Here is an 18483-nt window from a genome sequence, read left to right as displayed (position 1 = left end):
AAAATAGGTCTGTAAGTGGATAGGTTTGCTTAATGGGGTTTAGAATCCATTAGTAACAGGTTACTTACAGTATATCACAATCATAGAGTCATAGTCTCACCCAGCTTTCATGTTCTGCTCGCTTTGCCTGGTCCATTAGCAGCAGAGCTGCAGTGTATTTGTGCATCTTTCCTTTAATGTTTTGAAAGAAATTAATTCTCCAGATAAGAACACTTTAATACAGCTGATTTCTTTTTTTTCCCAATTTGAATTAGTGTGACATAATATTGTCAATTTATCTGTAATATAAATAACTGTTAATGTTTTGTTGTCCTAGTTGAATTATTGGAATATAAGCTTCAGCAGGAAAAATCTATTGTAAGTGACTTGCAGAGCACTCTCTCTGAAGAGCAGAAAAGAGCCTCTGGAACATGTGATGTCCTAAACCAAGAAAAAGCAGCCCTGAAATCAGCACTTCATGAAAGTAAGCAAGAGAACGAAAGGTTGCAGAAATCCCTGGAAGAGCTTCAGAGGGAAATAAATCAGTTACGGTGAGTAGATTTATTAATTTATTTGATTTATCAGCCGGTCTGAGAGACCTTTGTAGTAATTGGACACACAAATGGCTTAGCACTTGGAAACACAGGGAGGAAAACTAACCTCCTAATTTTCTGGGATATGTTTTCTTTACTAACTTCTGTCATTCCTGAGTATGTTTCCCTCCCCACTCCCTTCCTAGTGTATGCTGATGTTTTTCTTTCCTCTCACAGGACAACAGCTTTGCTCTGCCAGGAAAAATAACTTCTCCCTATCTTAGTTGTTGCTAAGTAGAGCAATTCTTCTAGCTTGGCTTGCAGGGAGGTAAATGATTTCAGATGCCACTTGAAAACTGACTCTCTTAAGAAAGAGCAGAGGCCACCTTAAAGAAACAAATCAATAGACCAACTCAGAGAAAGCAACCCAAAATGTCTTGTTGGCAGTTGCTGGTGAAGGATGTTTTGTTCTGAACATAGATATGTCATTTTGAACTTTGCAGTTCGGAATTGGAAAAGAAAGGAAAGGATTTGGCAGCTGCACTTGGAGACTTGCAGGCTGAACAGCTGAAGGAATCTGAGCTCCGAGGTTGGTTTGAGGAACAACAGCGTCAGCAGAGGAAAGCAGAGGATGAAAAGACAAAGGCTCTGGAGGTAACGCCCAATTCCCTTGGGGCATGACGTTAACTAGCAGGTTATTTATGCCTTCTTTGTATTTTTGTTTAGTAACTGTTAACCCCCCCCAACCTCTTCTGAATGTGCACAGCACATTTTTTTCACAGAATTAAAGCTTTCAGTTACCTTCATTAATTGCACGTGCAGAAGTTGTAAGCCTTTTCCTCTCCCCCCCACATCTTCTCAGTGTTTTTTTCCCTTTCCCATTTTCCATTTTCAGCTGTTGGGTACTGCCTCTTGCTGAGCAGGGACAGCCAGATTCTGCAACTGTGAAGCTGCACCCTTAGTTGCAGAGCAAACTTGCCATAAGGGTGTGATGTGTATGATCATTGAGATTATAAAGAAAACCACCCATTGATACATAGGCTTGGCAGAGAGCAACTGGAGCCTTTCCAATATAACATTCATTTTTGGAGGTTAACCAAAGTCTTGTTCCCTTCTAAATTGAACAGAAGACAAGTGAACAGCTTTCTCTCCAAGACTGTGATAGCAATGACTCAGTGCTTTTAAAAAGCCTACAGTGACTGGAAAAGGAAGAAGATTTAACATAGACCATTTTTTAAACTTAAACCCCAAAACTAATCTCTATCAAAGAACTCCAAACAATTCTAATTAAATGCCATGAGGAAACACAATTCTGACTATTTCCTTGTAGCCTGGCTTCTCCCATAACCTTTCTGGTAGGTGTTTAGGTTTGTGGATGGGTTTTGTTGAGATTTTTGTTAGGACATGCTGCTTACATCCTCCATCTTTTCAGAAAGCTGCTCATGCAGGGAGGGCAGAGACCAGAAGAAAAGTGCATTGCCCCAAGGGTAGTTGTGCAGCAGATTAGTCTGGCTTTCACAAATCATCTCTTGAAGCCCCGTTATGGAATGGGGCTGCTGCCACTTGGCATCTGACCTGGGTTTCTAGGAGATGAGAGGTGGTGCTGTCAGGGGGAGGCAGGCTAAACCCCCCTACTAGGACAGCAGTGCCATCTCTGACTGTCTGCAAATTCCCTGGGACTGCCCCTTCAGTCCTTGCCTTTCCTTCTGAAGAGAGGCTGGCTCCCAAAATGGACTTAGGGATGGATTTTAAACTGAAAGAGGGTAGATTTAGATTAGGTGTAAGGAAGAAGTTTTTCCCTGTGAGGGAGTGAGGCCCTGGCACAGGTTGCCCAGAGAAGCTGTGGCTGCCCCATCCCTGGAAGTGTCCAAGGCCAGGTTGTATGGGGCTTGGAGCAACCTGGGCTAGTAGGAGGTGTCCCTGCCTGTGGCAGGTGAGGTGGAATGAAATAGTCTTGAAGGTCCTTTCCAAACAAAACCATTCTGTGATTATTTTTGTCAGTCTCTATGCTTTAAAGAGATAGGCTGCAAAATCCTAAGGTTTTACATCTACTCTTACTGCTTAGATTTTTCTTTTTTAAACAACATGGGTTATTGCTGCTTCAGATGTCACTTATTAATGGGACTGAGTGATGCAAAGAACAGTGATTTCCTAATGAGGCTCTCACTAATTGAAGAAGAAATAATGTACTGGCAAATACATTAACATGACAATCTTTGGGTTTGTTACTTGGTGCCAGGTTGCTAACGGCCATTTTTCTGTCACTTGTAGTTTTAAATTAAACTTTTTAATACCTCAACTACTCTATTGAAAGTCTCGAATATCTTCCTGGATAAAACAGGAGGCTGAAAATTGCCAAATGCCTGCCAGCCCCACAAATGAGTGTTTGTGCTGGAATATTGATGTGTTCTCCCCTGTCCTGCCCAGGAGCTGCAGGCTGCCCTGGATGTGCAGTCGGTGCAGAATCGGCAGCTGGTCGTGTCCTTGGAGCACGAGAAAACAGTGACTGACAATCTCCGCAAGGAGCTGCAGATCGAGCACTCCCGCTGCGAAGCGCTGCTGTCCCAGGAACAGACCAAACTCCGGGAGCTACAGAAAAACTTGGATGCTGAGAAGAACCGTTCGTTGGAGCTCCTGGATTCCTTGAACCACGAACGTGTTTTGACAGAGCAGTTGAGCATGAGAGTGAAAGAAGGTGCTTCCTGTCAGCACAGGGAGCTGCTGCTGGAACAAGCCTTCGTCCAAGAGCTCCAAGCCCAGCTGGAAGAAGAGAGGTCCCGGACTGTGGAGCTAGCTGCTGTTATTGAGAAGATGCACCAGAAGGCCATTCAGTCCAAAAGGCAGCTGGAGGCTGAGGTACAGATGTGCTGTGAGGAAACCCAGAAGGAGAGGGAGGTCAGTGACAAACTGCGAGCCACGCTGGAGTCTCTTCAGGCTCAAAAGCAAGAGGTGATCCGTTCCTTGGAGGCCCAGAAGGAAAGAGAGTCCAAGATGAAAGCTGACTGGGAACAACTGCAGTCACTCTTCAAGATGCTGAAAGAGCAAGATAAGCATAAGAAAGAGGAGAGGGAGTGGAGACAGCAGCAACAGACAGAGCTAGAGAAACAGAAGGACTGGCAGAGAGATCGGGAGAGAATGGTGAGAATGTCTCTGTGAGTCTTGCCTTAGATTGAAAAAGGCATCCATTGGGATTTAGCCCTGTGGATGATGTTCTTTCATTGAAATGTTTCCCTCTGTTAAACAAAGCATTCTGGAAAATGCATTAGATGAGCTCTTTTCCTGCATTTCTCATTGCTGTTTTCTGGGTTTATTGTTGACAGAGGTTGATCTTTATATCTTTTCCTGTGCTGGGAATTGCTGGTTATTTGCAGGTGGAGAAGAACAGGGGTTAAACTGTGCAGGATGGAACCAAACCAGGTTTCATGTCATTGCCCTTATTTTGAACTGGGCTCCTAATCATGGCTTGTGACAGTATTGGTTTCACCCTTCTAGTTTGTCAGCTCCTTCATTTGTAACAGAGGAGAGAGGTTTGCAGGCTCTGTGGAGACTTGCCAGTAGGAAAGTGGATGGAGATAATGCCCACTCCAGTGTCATTAAATGGCTTCCTGGTGGCCCCCGAAGGCAGTCCTCTAGACCCTTCCCCCAAAAGTGATCTGTGAGTTAAGGAACACCCAGATGGATATGCTGGTTAGGTGTGATGTGTGTGTATGCATAAGATGCAATTAATTACTACTTACTCTGTTCAAATAGCAAAACTTGGAACGGCAGCACCAGAGGGATGAACAAAGAATTAAAGAACTGCAGGAAATGCTGGCAGTATTAGAAGAAAGAGAAAGAAATCCTCCAACTCCAAACCATCAGCAAGAGCTGTTGTGTACCTCAAACAAAGATGGGAATGCCAGACAGACTGTGACAAAAGAAACTGAAAAACCCCATTTGCAGCAGCAGCAACAGCTGGAGAAGATAAGACAGCAGTTGCTCTTTGTAGCTGTGCACCTGAACGAGTTCATCTATAAAACTCTAGATAAGTGAGTTGTTGTTCATAAAACAGTGGTTTGCTTTCCATCCTGCTTCTTAACTTGTGTCGGTCGTGGCTGAGAGCCCTGTGCTCTTTTAATTCTTAAAAATTAATGGAACTTGCTAATTTCTGTGTATTTGGTAGTTTGTGTGATGAATAGTGCATGAGTAAAGCCTCAGAACTTAAAGGTCATCCAGTAGGGAGAAAGAATCAAATGTGCTTTAACATTATCACAAATAAACCTGATACTGAAAAGGTACTTCTGTTTAACAGAACGGTTCACGATTGGTCTGCATCAAATGATGAAGCTGTGGCCTCTTTACTACAGACATTAAGGGAACTAAAATCAGATTTATTGTCTCCTGCATCTCAGGTAAGGAAAATAGCATGTATTTGTTGATTATCACTAAGGTTTTCTGTATTCTTTGGATTGCAGCACACATGTAAGTTGATCGATAGATTGATTGATTGATGGATTTTCCTCCCTCCCATTTGTTTTTGAATAAAACATTCTGAGGAAAATTCTGGTTTGCCTTGGCAATGGGAAAGAAGGTGTACTCCTGTACTCACACTGTCATGCTATTAACAAGTTTTAATATCTGACTCTTGCTGTTTTGTTGTATTGCAGGGTCTGCTTCTGACAGCAATTTGTTCTTAGATATGTAGCATGTCCAAGGATCACAAGCCCTGGGATGTGTTGCTGCAGTGTCTTAAGCATCCAGAGACAGTTGTTTTTGATCAAAATGTCAAGTACTTTCCAAAAAAGCACAATAGTGGTTTGTCACCTTGGGAGGGCTCTTCTGACTGATATTTGCAGTATTGCAAATATTTTACACAAGCCCAGGGAACATCAAAGACCGAGCTCAGGTCTATTAATACAAAATACATTATGAAAACATAACTTTTAGATTCCATCTGATTCCCCAGATAACTTTGCACTTGTATGTCTTTTTCTCATCATAGACAGATCTTTTACCGCATTTCAGCCAAAATTTGGGGATTTAGGGCTAACAGTCTTTGGCTCCTGTTTGATTCAGATTTCTATTTTCTCACCTGCTTGATCTCCAGAAAACACAGGTTTGAGAAGGAGTTATGGACTGTCTGATACAGGAAGATGCTTTTGTAGCTTCTGCCCTCCTGTGCTCTTGTAGCACAAGTCTGATGCGTGACAAGCTGCCTGGGCATGTTGTAACTCTCCCTGTGTCTACCTGCTTACAAAATACAGTAAATATTTTCCCTCTGTCAGCTTTGCAGTTACATAGCCCTCTCTGTCCTCTTTTCTGGCTTGGATTTTTTTTTTTTTTCACCAGAATCACCTTTTTCCTTCAGTCTCCTTCCTGAATGTCTCCTTCCTTTAAGGTACTGAACCACATGCTCTGGAGACCAAAGGGAATTCACTGCTGTTATCTGTTTGAGTTGTGAGAAATGGGGGAATAATGGACAGGGAACCTGGCAGAATGCCAGCGTGAAAAATCTGTGCCCAAGTGAATATGGAGTCATCTGGTCAATCAGATGCCACGTGATGCAGTGGATATTAAGTGCATAGATGAATCATGTAGAACTCCTTCAGATATTTCAGCACAACCTTGCTTAGGCTGTAATAAGTTGGTAGGAGAAACTGGGCTCAGTTGTGTGTACTTCTCTAATGTATAGATTTTATTTCAAGGGATAAAACATTAACTGCCTTAAATTACTTTTATTTCTTTTATGATCTGCACCATGCACTGATTTAACTGTTGACCATTACATTTGTAGTTGATACAAAGAGGGTTATGAAGGCACAACTATCATGAAGAGTTGGACCTGGAGTCCTGGGTCTCATTCTTAAAAGAGATGACTTACCACAAAACTTAATTTCACAGAATCACAGCATGATTTGAGCTGGGAGGGACCTTAAAGCTCATCTCATTCCACCCCCTGCCGTAGGCAGGGACACCTTCTACTAGACCAGGTTGCTCCAAGCCCCATCCAACCTGGCCTTGAACACTTCTAAGGATGGGGCAGCCACAGCTTCTCTGGGCAACAGTTTCTAAGGATTGGATGGATTGAATGTGATTTGATTTTATTTTATTTTTTTTTATTTATTTTTTTTTTTTAGAATTTATTTCTGTAGATGCTTCACAGCTTGGTTTTGCTGTATGTACAGCTTGGTTTTGCATGTACACAGACATCTTTCTTCACAATTTCTGTGCTGCCTGTGGATATAGAATAAAGTCAGCTGATGTGTTTCCATCATTAAAGGGAATGGGATCCTTGTAAGGCTGATCAGAGAAGAGAGAGCTTGATGAACAAAAATTCCTTCTTAAGAAGGACTTCTGATGCAGTTCAGTTTCCCATTGTGCTGTTTAACACCTGAATGCCATTGCTGATTTTCAGGCTCATTATGTTTTAATTTTTCATAAAGTTAGGTTTTAGTTGTTTTGAGATGTTTGACTGTGGAAGTAATTTGCAAAACCCATCGTGGCTCACTTCCTTTTGATTTCTGTTTTAGATCAGATCTACAGGTGATGGTGAGTCTGTTCAAGAGCTGGAAAGAGAGGCTTGGCAGCGAGAGAGGAACGTGTTGCAGAACGCACTGAAACAGGCTGAATCCCAACTGGCAAAAGCAAATGCTGAAATTGAAAACAAGCCAGTGGTAGAAACTTCCAATCCTAAGGTAAAGTGCTGGGGATGGCCAGAAAAGGGGCTGTCTGGAGCTTGGAGAGCCATCAGTGTCATTTCAGGAGGTGTCATTTCAACCCAATTTGCTGGGGATAAAAGGATCTATCAGATGATGGTATTTATCTTTCACTTATTGCTGTAATCTTCAGCTGCTGTTTTAAAAAATGATTTTATAAATTAACAGTTTTAGGTATTATTTTAAATTAGAAACATTCCCCATATGTACTTCATTAGAGAAGTTCCTTTGGAACTGCCTTAGTGGCAGACAGACTCTTGCACCAAAAGTAACCTGGATCTTTGGACTTTCTACTTGTAAATGAGAGGGAGACTCAGATTTCTTGTCTAAGCATGAAAATAGAAAACACCCATTATTTTAAAAACCCCACCCCACTAATCTTAAATACTTTTAAATCTTGATTGTAATCAAGTCTGATAGGCATCTTTCCCCACGTGATTTCTGGCTAATTTTTTTAAAGCCCATTTCATTTTCTTTGTTAAAGAGTTCAGCTGTTTTTGAGTTTTGAGTATCACAGTTTTGGTTGAAAGCAGTCAGGAGATTTAAGGCAGTCTGGCACTCCAAACTTGGGTGTTCTTTAGCTGTGTACAGAATTGTATCAACCTGGATGTTTGACCTGAAGACATCTTGTTTGTGGCTGGGTTTTTGCAACAGCAGCAAATGTTCCTTTTCTTTCTGCAGTTGCAGAGATTATACAGGAAGTACATTCGAGCAGAGAGCTTTAGAAAGGCTCTGGTTTATCAGAAGAAATACCTCTTGCTGCTTCTGGGTGGCTTTCAGGACTGTGAGCAGGCAACCCTCTCTCTCATCGCCCGGATGGGGATCTACCCCTCGCCTGCAGACCTGCAGCTCTCCGGGTCCCGGCCCCGGCCTTTCACCAAGTTCAGGTGTGCGGTCAGGGCCATCATCGCCATATCAAGGTAAAGCCAAAACACTCCCTGTCTCTCATACATGGTGTTTCCTTGGAAATGTCAAAGGTTGATAGCTCCTGTGGCTTGTCCTGCATTAATGTTAAGCAAAAGCAGTCTCCAAAGCTGGTTCAAACGTGACTCGTTAGCCGAGTTTGATCCGTACTAAACTAAGGATATATAAAAAATGTCTTTAAGGTGAAAGAGGGTAGATTTAGATTGGATATTGGGAAGTATTGGGCTGTGAGGGTGGTGAGGCCCTGGCACAGGTTGCCCTGGAAGTGTCCCAGGCCAGGTTGGATGGGGCTTGGAGCGACCTGGACTAGTAGAAGGTGTCCCTGCCCATGGCACGGGATGGAATGAGCAGACCTTTAAGGTCCCTTCCAGCCCAAACCATTCCATAATTCTATGAAAAAGCTGCAATATGTTTTGGAACCAGTGCACAGCCATTACAAATTGAAGTCCTTTCAGGGCTGACCTCCTTGGTCTCCCTGGATAGTTTGCCTTGTATCAGAACGTGTTCTGTCAGGGACGGTTCTCTCTGGAATCCAGCAGCCTGTGTTTCCTTGGGCGTGATTCTGTCATACCCTGTCACTGCCAAATGGGTTTTGTTAGCTGTATGTGAGAGAATATGCCATCTGCTAATGGCTTTTAAGTCCATTTAATAAAAAAGAAAGTAGTTTTAAATGTAATAGGTGGTTATTTCTGAGCAATTTCCTTGTCTAGTAAAAATGATTAGTAGCAAGTTTCTTTCAGGAGATGACACAATGTCTTTGACATGAATAACATAATGACAGCAATATCAACAGTGACCTCCAAACTCTTCTCAGGTAGGAAGAGCTGCCACAGAGCTCTCTCTAGAGATTAGGAACAGAGTGGAGGAGCACAGCCAAAACAGGCAAGCCTTTGCAGCAGGTCAAGGATCATTGCAGGGTAAAATGGGATAAACCTACATTCCAAAGACTGAAGTTGAAGAATTCTCCCTTCATTCCCACTAGGATTGTTACTTATGTTGTTTAGTGTGTTCTATGCCAACAAATAATATTAAAATCTACTGTATTTTTGTGTATTTTTAATTCTTGTACAAATTTGTTCTCTTACTAAGGTTAAAGTTTTTGGTGAAAAAGTGGAACAAAGTCGGCAGGAAGAGCACACATGGTGAAAGCATTTCTCACAGTGTAGGAGGTAACACAGGTAAGTGTTTGGACAAGTGCATTGTTTTTATCTTAATTTCTCTTTAGTGACATGTTTCATTTGAAAGTGTCAAAATCTGTTTATTTTGTGGAGCAGATGGATGGATGGTCTGATGCAGGTCAGTAAGGACTTGAGTTACTTGAGGAACAGTTGTCTGTTCCTTTGAGTTACTCATGGGTGTCTTTGTAAGAATTTCAACCAACATCTTAATGCATTACCCAGTACTTTGGAACTGTCTCCCTTAATGTAATATTCCATTACTTGTGCCTTTTCAACACTAAACAAAATTGAGATGAAATAGTGCATTTTGCCTTACCTGATACTACATAATTTTCACTGTTTCTAAGTTACTGGAAATACTTATTTTTAAAAAAAGCACCAACTTCCTACATAAGCCCACTGTGGTGTGATTCCTAGGAAACTTGAATGCTCAAATGCTGAACTTTCTAAAACCTCACTGCAAAATACCGTCGAACTTCTGTTAAAACTGGTTTAAAAAATAAAAATTAAAAAAAAAAACAACAAAAAACCCCCAAACCATAAAACCAATTAGCTGCAGAAAGTGTATTTATCTGCATTTAAACCCAGACTTTACTGTATTCTGCTGTGGTTCTCGTGGGTGTATTGGATTTGTTTCTGACAGCCTGAACGGTTCCCAGCGCATGTTTTTTAACCCTTTTGTATTTGCCACAGCCTCTGGTGCTAGAACAGAAGTTCTGAAAGAGCAGCAGCCCCTGGCTGCTCCCATCAGCTCTCCCCCTACCCGGGACAGGGACATGGGGCTGTGCCACAGAACCAGCGCTGCAAGATTTGGGAGCCTCTCCCCGCGATCCTCTTCCCGCTCGCACAACAGGTCAGTCGGACATCCCTGCCTGGATTTAATCCCCCCATAGACAGCCTTCCATAAAAATGGAATCGCTCGTGGAAGGAGGTACTTGAACAAGAAGAGGAATTTGTTTTCCTGGATCTAGTAAATGTTTTCATTTCTTTCAGGATGGTACAGGAGAACAAAGCTTCCTGTCTGCTTTAAGCATCGTGTCTGATGTTCTCGGACTGAGAGCATTCCTAGGGGTGTTCCCCAATTTAATTTGGGCAGAGCACAGAATTTACAGAGGGTGTCTGTTAGCCTGCTTTGAAGGGCAATTCTTGTTGCCTTTGCAGGAGTTGACATGGGAGGTAGCTGGTCTCAGCCCCATCATCTTGGGATGTGTTCTCTGTTTCTTTACCTCCTGGCTAAATTAGAAACTCCCAACGATCAGGCAAGAATTTTCTTCAAAATGAAGAAAAAAAATAGCAGCAGAGAAGTAGCTGTGGTGATCTAGGAATATGCAAAGACAAGAGATGCTCCAAATGATTGTAGGTTTTTCAGCATTGCTGACTGATGTGGGGCACAGACAGTGCTTGCTGTGACAGCCAGGTGGTGTTCTGGTTTGCATGGAATTTAGCAAAACGTCTCGGAGAGTTCGAGACCTGCAAGCATTTCCCAAAAGACTTAATTCTGCCCCACCCTGTTCCTCTGTCATGACACATGTCTGGGTCTGATGGCCCTGCCAAGGAAAGTCACCCTTACGGTGTGTAACAGGAGGTTAATAACAGCAGCCCTGGCTGATGCTCAGTGTGGCTGAGTGAGTGGCAGCTCAGGTCTGATGTGGATCCAAGGTAGGCTAAACAATGCCTGTTGCTGCTCTTGTGTCCTGGCAAAGCTATACAGAAGGAAGGGATGGATAGGAGCTACCTCCTGCTAATGGAAAGGTGCAAGGAAAAGGAGTAAATCCAAACTACAAATAGCAGTGTGTTTGCACAGTGTCCCTTATGTCTGCTAATATTTAGAATTTGTTGTTAATGCCCAGAAGGGAGACCCATCTAAAGGGGCCCCTTTTTCAACCTTGGCCTTCAAGGTAGTATTTTCCCTGCTGAAGAGGAGTGTGTACACCTGCATGCAGCTCCTCCTCGGTCCTTCTGTGTAGAGGGTCTTGTCTCACTTGGCCATTTGGACTCACCTCTGACTACATCTTTCTTACCCAAGGGACTTCGTGTTGTGAAGATTCAGAAATACTCCAGCTTTTACCAAAACATCCCTTCTTTTGACTCCCCTGTATACAAAGCTTCCCAGTCTATATTGTTGTATACATAACTTTTTGGTGGTGGTGGTGTTTACTATTGTTCCACTTTTCTTTGCCCGGAATTCCTGCCTGTACGAATGTAACTTTACTGTGTATATTTGAGACTATAGCATAAGAAGAAGAAGAAAATAATTTGTTTTCCTTTTTAAGATTGCATCCGTCCCCAAGTTCAGCTTCAGAAAAGTCACTTGTGCCACCTCACGATCCCGAACGATCGCTCACAGAATACATCCATCGCTTGGAGGTTATCCAGCAAAGACTGGGGGGGATGCAGCCAGGTAAGAACCACCTTCTTGCTCCCACAGCTCCCAGAAGTCTGGGTTGATTTTTGCAAGGTTCTTTGTACATATTGCCCATAAAGAACATCATTTTAGTGAATAATTATAATTATTGGTAGGGGACAACTAAGTTTCTGAAAGGAAACCTTTTTGTGAATCGTATCTAAAACTAGTCCAGGTATGGCATTTCTCAAAAGAAGTTCATAGTGAAATTCTTCAGAGGTAAGGCTGAATAATTTAATGTGGTTTCTGTCCCCACTTTTGTTTCCAAGTCTAAATAAGCGAATGTTGCAGTTTAAATGAAGCTTTGTAGAGGGTTAATTTGCTTTAGAGTCAAAGAGAGCTGTTGTAATAGCTGAGCAGGGCTTTCTCTGCAGCACAAACTTCCCTTCCTGTGCTTCCTTCATTTATCACTTCCTTATGTTCCATAATAGATTAAAAAAAAAATAAAATCTGGAGGCTGGTAAATCCAGCCATCTAGTTCTAAGCTTGATCAAAGAGCACACAAAGGATTGTAGTGGACCTTAGCTTGTGCTATTTGAAACACTTCCACCTATTTTCTGGACTGCAGCCAAGAGCTGAAAAGATGACCAGGTCGATATTTAGCTGTGGCACCGAGGGGATGTGGAGTGTGTTTGGATTCAATTCCACACTGCACATACTCACATTTTTCTTTGCCTAAGCATAACCATCATCACCTGCTGTATCCCAGGTGGACTTGCCTCCTGTAATTGTCCTTCAGCCTTTGCCCAAATATATCACTAAAGTCAACAGCTGCAGTGACACATCCACAGAGAAGGGTTTGGGTTGGAAGAGACCTTAAAAATCATCCCATTCCACCCCCCTGCCATGGGCAGGGATACTTTCCACTAGACTGGGTTGCTCCAAGCCCTGTCCATCCTGACCTTGAACACTTCCAGGCACGGGGGAGTCCACAGCCTCTCTGGGCAACCTGTTCCATGGGAATAGTTTGGGAACTTCGACATTGATCTCAGCAGGGCTTTACCTAGAAATTCTATTACTATGACTTCGTGGGAGTTAAGTTCTTTTCCACAAATACTGCAGCTGTATGGCAGATACAGATAGATAAATAAATTTTAAACTTGAAACCTGATAGCCTTTATTGAAGTAAGGTATTTTGCTTCCAAGCGTGTGATAAGTATTCGACAACTGAGACAGCATGAATAGAAATTCTGTGGAAAGTGCATATAATTTCTGTCATCTCCATGTTACCAGGACGATGATGTCAGGCATTACAGAGTGACACTGCAACCTTTAGAACAGTTCTGTGAGCCAAATGACTTCCCAGTTTCTAATGAACTTTAGGACATCTACTCAGTGGCAAGATCTTGCCCAGCAACAGAATCACCACAGGAGTGCCAGAGTCGAGCTGTCACTGTGGATAAAGCAGGCCTGTGATGGAGCACTGGGCCCAGTGTGTAAAGGTTTGCTTTGGCAGACGTGTAAGCTTTCAAATCCTGTTTTGGATTGCTCCTAAGTGGCTCGTGAAAACGGGAATTGCTTTCAGTGTAGCTCGTGTGAAGCGCGTTGAAGAAATTACATGCTGCTAACTGCACCCTGTTGCTTCATAACACAAGCAGTTTTCTAATATTCATTTGGGGTTTTTTTTAAATTTAGGACAAGTGCCAGGCTCACCTCGTCAGAGAAGCATGAAGAAGTGATGGGAATGCTTATGAAATCTGTCCTGTGAGTTACTGCTTCCTTCTGAGCTGGTCCTTACTGAACAGAGGCACTTGCAATCAATCTCCTGTGCAACTGAATAAAGGGCAGTGCTTTTACAGCAGATTTTTATATGACTCTTTTTATTATTTTTTAGTACTTAAGAGGGACTTACTTTTCTCTAAGAATGATGTTTTACATTCTCATGTAAAATTACTCTAAGTTAACAGCTGAAGTGTGACTGCATCACTGTATTGTAAGCTGCAAAAAGTCTCTGTGGTGTTTATTTTTCTAGAGTGTATAGATGGATTCCTTGTAAAAAAAGTTATTAAAATGGCATTTCATTAGTGAATTCTTACATCGTATGGTTATTTGCTTTCACCTCACCTGTTTACTCATTTTGCTGTTCCTAAAATTGTTCGGGCTTTAATGTTTCTGTAGGATCATTCTGAGTAAAGGAACAGCTCAAATACTGTCACAAATATCAAAGATATGTAGCCATCTGTGAATTTAGGGTTTGCTCTTCTGGTTTGACAGTAAGTTCTCCCTCCCTCAGTCTGTCCTATTTACTCTGGACACTTTTAGCTTCCTTTCTCTAGTTCAAAAGGCTCATGACTTTTATTTAACTGTCTGCATTTTTGGCCAAACCTACCAAACAAAACCTCTGAATTCTATCTATCTCTAGTGTAAGTGAAACTCCTGGTTGCAAATCCTACCCTCTGTCCAGTACCTTGTGCTGCAGGTACCTTCAGGGGGACGGTTCCAAATGTGTCTGAAGTTGCTGGTCAGAGGAGAGAGGCATTCTGGTGGTAAATCCATTTCCAACCACAATGTCTCAGTGCAAAAATGAGAGAGATTCCAAATATCATGCTGAATAAGACTTCTTTCTGTGATACTTCTGTATTTCTTTAGAAAAAGTACAAGCATAATTATAACACCAAAAGTATTTTAACCCCCTGGAAACATGAAATCTCTGCCTTTGAAGCAGATGTGGTGTTTAACTTTGGAGCATCAGAAAAATCTCTTCTGGAGGCAGATAATTCTGCTACAGCCTATTACAAGATTTTTCTCTACAGGGTATTGACTGTTATATATTGGTGTTTGTCTCAGATTGTTTCATTGCTTATTTAACTGCTTTTATCCAATATTGGTCCTGGTAAGCCCTTATGTATCTGTCAGGTAGATCACCATTTAGTTCTCTGGAAAAAAAAAAGGTGGTGGAGATAGAAGATTGAAGATAGAGGAGCCTGGCCCCCAAGAAGTGGGGTGGGACATGAGGCTGGTCGAGGGGCAAGGCAGGGCTGAGGAGCAGTTTGTGGCCTATGAGCAGTGCCAAGAGCATCTGTGCCATGTGGAGGAAATGCTGTGGAGCTCCAGGATCAGCCCTAAGTGAAGGAAGAGTCTGGATTACATGGGGCCCACCTTGATGGACTGCTCTTCCTGAACTGTGCTGGATACAATAGAGGTGCCGTCCTGGCTCTTCAGCAGACTGGTGATTTACTGCCTCTGGATGTTGGTAAGACCTTTCCCAGTGCCTCCTCATACTTTTGGTCTAGAGTTCTAAACCAGTTTGAACTGACAGTTCATGCTGGCTCAGTGCATCATAATTCTTTTAAAAATCAGATTCTAGGAATCTTAAGACTCGATGCAGCATTGTCAGACTGCACACTGAATGGTGCTGGTGCCCTTTTTGCTTAGCACAGCATGAGTTTATCCTCTGTTGGGAACAATGTGCATTTCTAGAGCAGAATTCAGAACTGGCACTAAATCAAATCTGTAATTGCATAGTCACACCTGAATGTTCAATGTTGACTGTAAGCAAGGCTGTGAGACCAGAGGACCTGTGCTCAGAGTGAGCCAGTTACTGACACTGCAAATCCAAATTAAAGACTAGTTTTAAAATCTGGCACTTTTAGTTGGACATTAAAAATTACCTTTAAAAGGGCAGTTGGCACATCATAGGGATCAGTTCTGTTTCAAGGGAATTTGGCCTTGCATTGGCAAATTTTTTAATCAATCTACAGGGTTTTTCTTATGTCCCAAGACATGCAGGGCTCTTCCCAAGCCTTGGCAGGGCAGTCTTTCATCTGAGCTATAGGTAATGTGTTACCTGTGGCTACATTCCCATCAGCTCCCTTACACCCACAGATGGCTTTCTGAAGGACAGTGGAAGCAGAAACATTTCTGCCTGGTATCGGGGATGAAGTTTTAACCAGTGTGGTTTTCCCAGTGCTGGTGTGGTGTGCCTGTGCCCTGGGAAGGGCAGTCGCACAGGGCACCCTCTCCCGTGACGTGTTGACCTCAGTAACATGAGCAGAGAAATTGGAAGCCCCATATGTGATACCAACGTGAACCCAATCACCCCAAGTGGGGTAGCTGGTTTGCACAGAAGCAGTTGTTAGCAGAAAACTTCTCCCCAGATTTCTTCCCTGTTTTCTGGTTCCAGGAAAGTTATTCTCACTGGCAGAGCAGTCCTGGTAGGACCACCGGCAAGGTCCTGGATTTGCCTTTGCCCGAGTCATTGGGAGGCTGCAGGAATGCCAGAAGTTCATCATGCCCATGGTGTCTTGCCACACCCACTCACACTGGAACTTGTGGTTGCATGGGAAAAAGCCACTGCCTCAACACGGCTCCAAACCAAGCGTTTCTTCCTGGTCTCTAGCGCCCTTTGAGAGGTGGTTGGCTTTAGGAAAGACACATTTATTTATTTATTTATTTGATACAGTCCCATGCACCACTTTACATGTAGGCTGTCCTACTGGAGTTCTATGGCATGAACATCTCCATATCCTATCCCGGGACACGCTGGGGGTTGGGGGGCGGGAGGAGGAGCCGGGGCCTCACGCTCGGTGGCAGTTCCTATTTTCTGTTGGGAGGAAAGAAGTGGGGAGGGAACAGGCAGTTTCGGTACTTTAAGGGAGTGATCTCAGCAGAGCAGGGGCGAAGGAAAGGGAAAGGGAGGGACAAGGGAAAAGGAGAGAGGAAGGGAAAAGGAAAGAGGAAGGGGAAGAGGAAGGAAAGGAAGGGAAAGGGGGGAAGGGTAGGAAAAGGGAAGGAAAGAGAAAGGAAAGAAGGGGGAAGGAGAGGAAAGAAAAAGGGCGAAGGGGAAAGGCAGCAGCTGGATGAGGCAGCGGGCGGGCCCTGCTGCGGCCCCTCCCCGGCGGCCCGGCCCCGGCCCACCCCGGCTGCGGCGGCGGCTGCGCGGGGCGGTGGGGCCGGCGGCCCCTCCCTCCCTTCTTCGCTCCCGCCCTTCTTCCCTCCCCTCCGGCCCGGCCCGGGACCGCCGCCGCCCGCCCCCGGCCCGCCCCCGGCCCCACCTGCGGCAGCGCTGGGCGGCGGCTCCGGCGGGGTCCCTTCGCTGCTCGCCCGCCCGCGCCATGGCGGCGGAGCGCGGGGGCTGCGCGCTGGAGGCCGTGCCGCTGCCGCCCGAGGTGCGCGAGAGCCTGGCGGAGCTGGAGCTGGAGCTGTCCGAGGGTGAGCGGGGCCGCGGCTCGGCCGCGCTGCGGGGCCCGGCCCGGCCGGCGGGGAGGCCGCGGGCGGCTCCGGCCCGGGGTGGTGCGGGCGCGGTGCTGTCCAGGGGGATCTGGGGCCGGCGGCGGCTTCGCCCCTCGGCGGGGCCCGTGGGCACCGGGCTGCGCTCCCACCGGAGCCCTCGGCCGGGGGCCGGGAGCGGGCGGCCGGGCCTGCGCCGCCCCCCGCGGGCCCTGCGCTGGGAGCGGCGGCGGAGCCTCCCTCGGGAGCGCTTCCAAACGGCCGGTTAGCGCGCGGCTGGATGCGCTGGAAAGACAGTTGTTTTTTGGTTTTTTTTTTAGTTTTAATGTCTATTCCTAACTGTAGCTGAAACCTTAAACCGCTCGCTTTGGATCTCTCATTAATTCCCAACGTTTTTGTGCTTCCCTGTGTATACAGGCAGGAATATGGTGATGTTCCCTCCATTTCTGTAGAGCCACAGAATCACAGAATGGTTTGGGTTGGAACCTTAAAGCTCATCTTGTTCCACCCCCTGCCCTGGGCAGGGACATCTGCCACTATCCCAGGCTGCTCCCAGCCCTGTCCAACCTGACCTTGGACACTTCCAGGGATGAGGCAGCCACAGCTTCTCTGGGCAACCTGTGCTAGGGCCTCCCCCCCCCCCCAGGGAAGAATTTCTTCCCAATGTCCAATCCAGCTCTCTCCTCTGTCAGTGGGAAGCCTTTCCTCCTTGTCTTGTCGCTGCAGGCCCTTGTCCGAAGTCCCTCTCCAGCTCTCTTGGAACCCTTTTAGACAGCGGAAGGGTCTTTAAGGTCTCCCTGGAGCCTTTCTACTCCAGGCTGAACACCTCCAGCTCTCCCAGTGTGGCTCCAGAGAAGGGAGACTCCAGCCCTGCGCCGTAATGAGCCCTTAGTCAGAGGTGGCAAGATGCAATGCCAGGCAAAGGGTCATGGTGACCATTCTGTGAGTTTTCAGTCCCCAAAAGGAAACATTCCTTCCCTTTCACCTCCAGGCCGGTGTTTGGTGGTAACAACCCTTCTGTGACTGCAGTGGGAATTGGACATGGTATCTTGGTGAAGGGCTGGGGAGGTTTTGGGTTTTTTTTGCACATTAGTCCCCTGGCATGGCGTGTCCTGCAGACAGGCAGGTGTAGGCACTTGGTGCTGGAGAGCATGGCAGTGCAGAGGTGACTGAGGCAACATTTTCTGGGAGCAGATACTCGCTGAATTTTCCTCAGCTACATTGTCAAGCTGCACATTGGAATAGAAGAGCTAAAAACCTGTTAATGCCGTCCACGGTCCTGGGGGTGGGAGCATTCAGTCCTCTCCTCAGGTGTTGCAGTATTCAAATCAGCACGTTCAGGTGGGCAAAACTAGGATTATTTCACCTAAATACACTGCCTGACTCAGGTCATGGTTTCGGAAATGATTCACAGGTCCTCTGTCCTCACCTCCAGTGTGGAACCTCTGGTGCAGCAGCAGGGGAAAGGTGTAGGATGGGTAACTTTGTTGTCCAGGTGTAACCTGTCGCTGCACGCCTGCCAGCGCGGTCGGAAGCAGTACCTGGCATGCCCTGGTGCTTGTGCAAGAGGAGTTCCCGTGAGTTGTGCTCTGCTGTGTGTG

The 18483-nt window shown here is 45.1% G+C and overlaps 2 protein-coding genes across 14 annotated transcripts in view; both read left to right on the top strand.

Moving 5' to 3' along the window:
* PCNT (pericentrin) overlaps positions 1 to 13748 on the top strand; it is an 80763-nt gene extending 67015 nt beyond the window's left edge. For all 9 annotated transcript variants that reach the window (XM_027703211.1, XM_027703213.1, XM_027703210.1 and 6 more), the window contains 11 exons: positions 317 to 530; positions 1016 to 1166; positions 2940 to 3650; positions 4263 to 4540; positions 4804 to 4903; positions 7022 to 7186; positions 7889 to 8127; positions 9221 to 9309; positions 10003 to 10162; positions 11583 to 11710; positions 13349 to 13748. In XM_027703211.1, the coding sequence (XP_027559012.1) occupies positions 317 to 530; positions 1016 to 1166; positions 2940 to 3650; positions 4263 to 4540; positions 4804 to 4903; positions 7022 to 7186; positions 7889 to 8127; positions 9221 to 9309; positions 10003 to 10162; positions 11583 to 11710; positions 13349 to 13392 (2279 nt within the window). In that variant the 3' untranslated portion in view covers positions 13393 to 13748. The remainder of the gene's footprint in view (positions 1 to 316; positions 531 to 1015; positions 1167 to 2939; positions 3651 to 4262; positions 4541 to 4803; positions 4904 to 7021; positions 7187 to 7888; positions 8128 to 9220; positions 9310 to 10002; positions 10163 to 11582; positions 11711 to 13348) is intronic.
* Positions 13749 to 16745: 2997 nt separating this feature from the next.
* The window catches only part of DIP2A (disco interacting protein 2 homolog A), an 85773-nt gene continuing 84035 nt past the window's right edge, over positions 16746 to 18483 (top strand). For all 5 annotated transcript variants that reach the window (XM_027703216.1, XM_027703215.1, XM_027703214.1 and 2 more), the window contains exon 1: positions 16746 to 16864. In XM_027703216.1, the coding sequence (XP_027559017.1) occupies positions 16768 to 16864 (97 nt within the window). In that variant the 5' untranslated portion in view covers positions 16746 to 16767. The remainder of the gene's footprint in view (positions 16865 to 18483) is intronic.

Source organism: Neopelma chrysocephalum, unplaced genomic scaffold (genome assembly GCF_003984885.1).
Source record: "Neopelma chrysocephalum unplaced genomic scaffold, ASM398488v2 Primary Assembly neopelma1_211, whole genome shotgun sequence".
Classification (NCBI taxonomy): Eukaryota; Metazoa; Chordata; class Aves; order Passeriformes; family Pipridae; genus Neopelma; species Neopelma chrysocephalum.
This window is presented reverse-complemented; position numbering and strand designations above follow the sequence as displayed.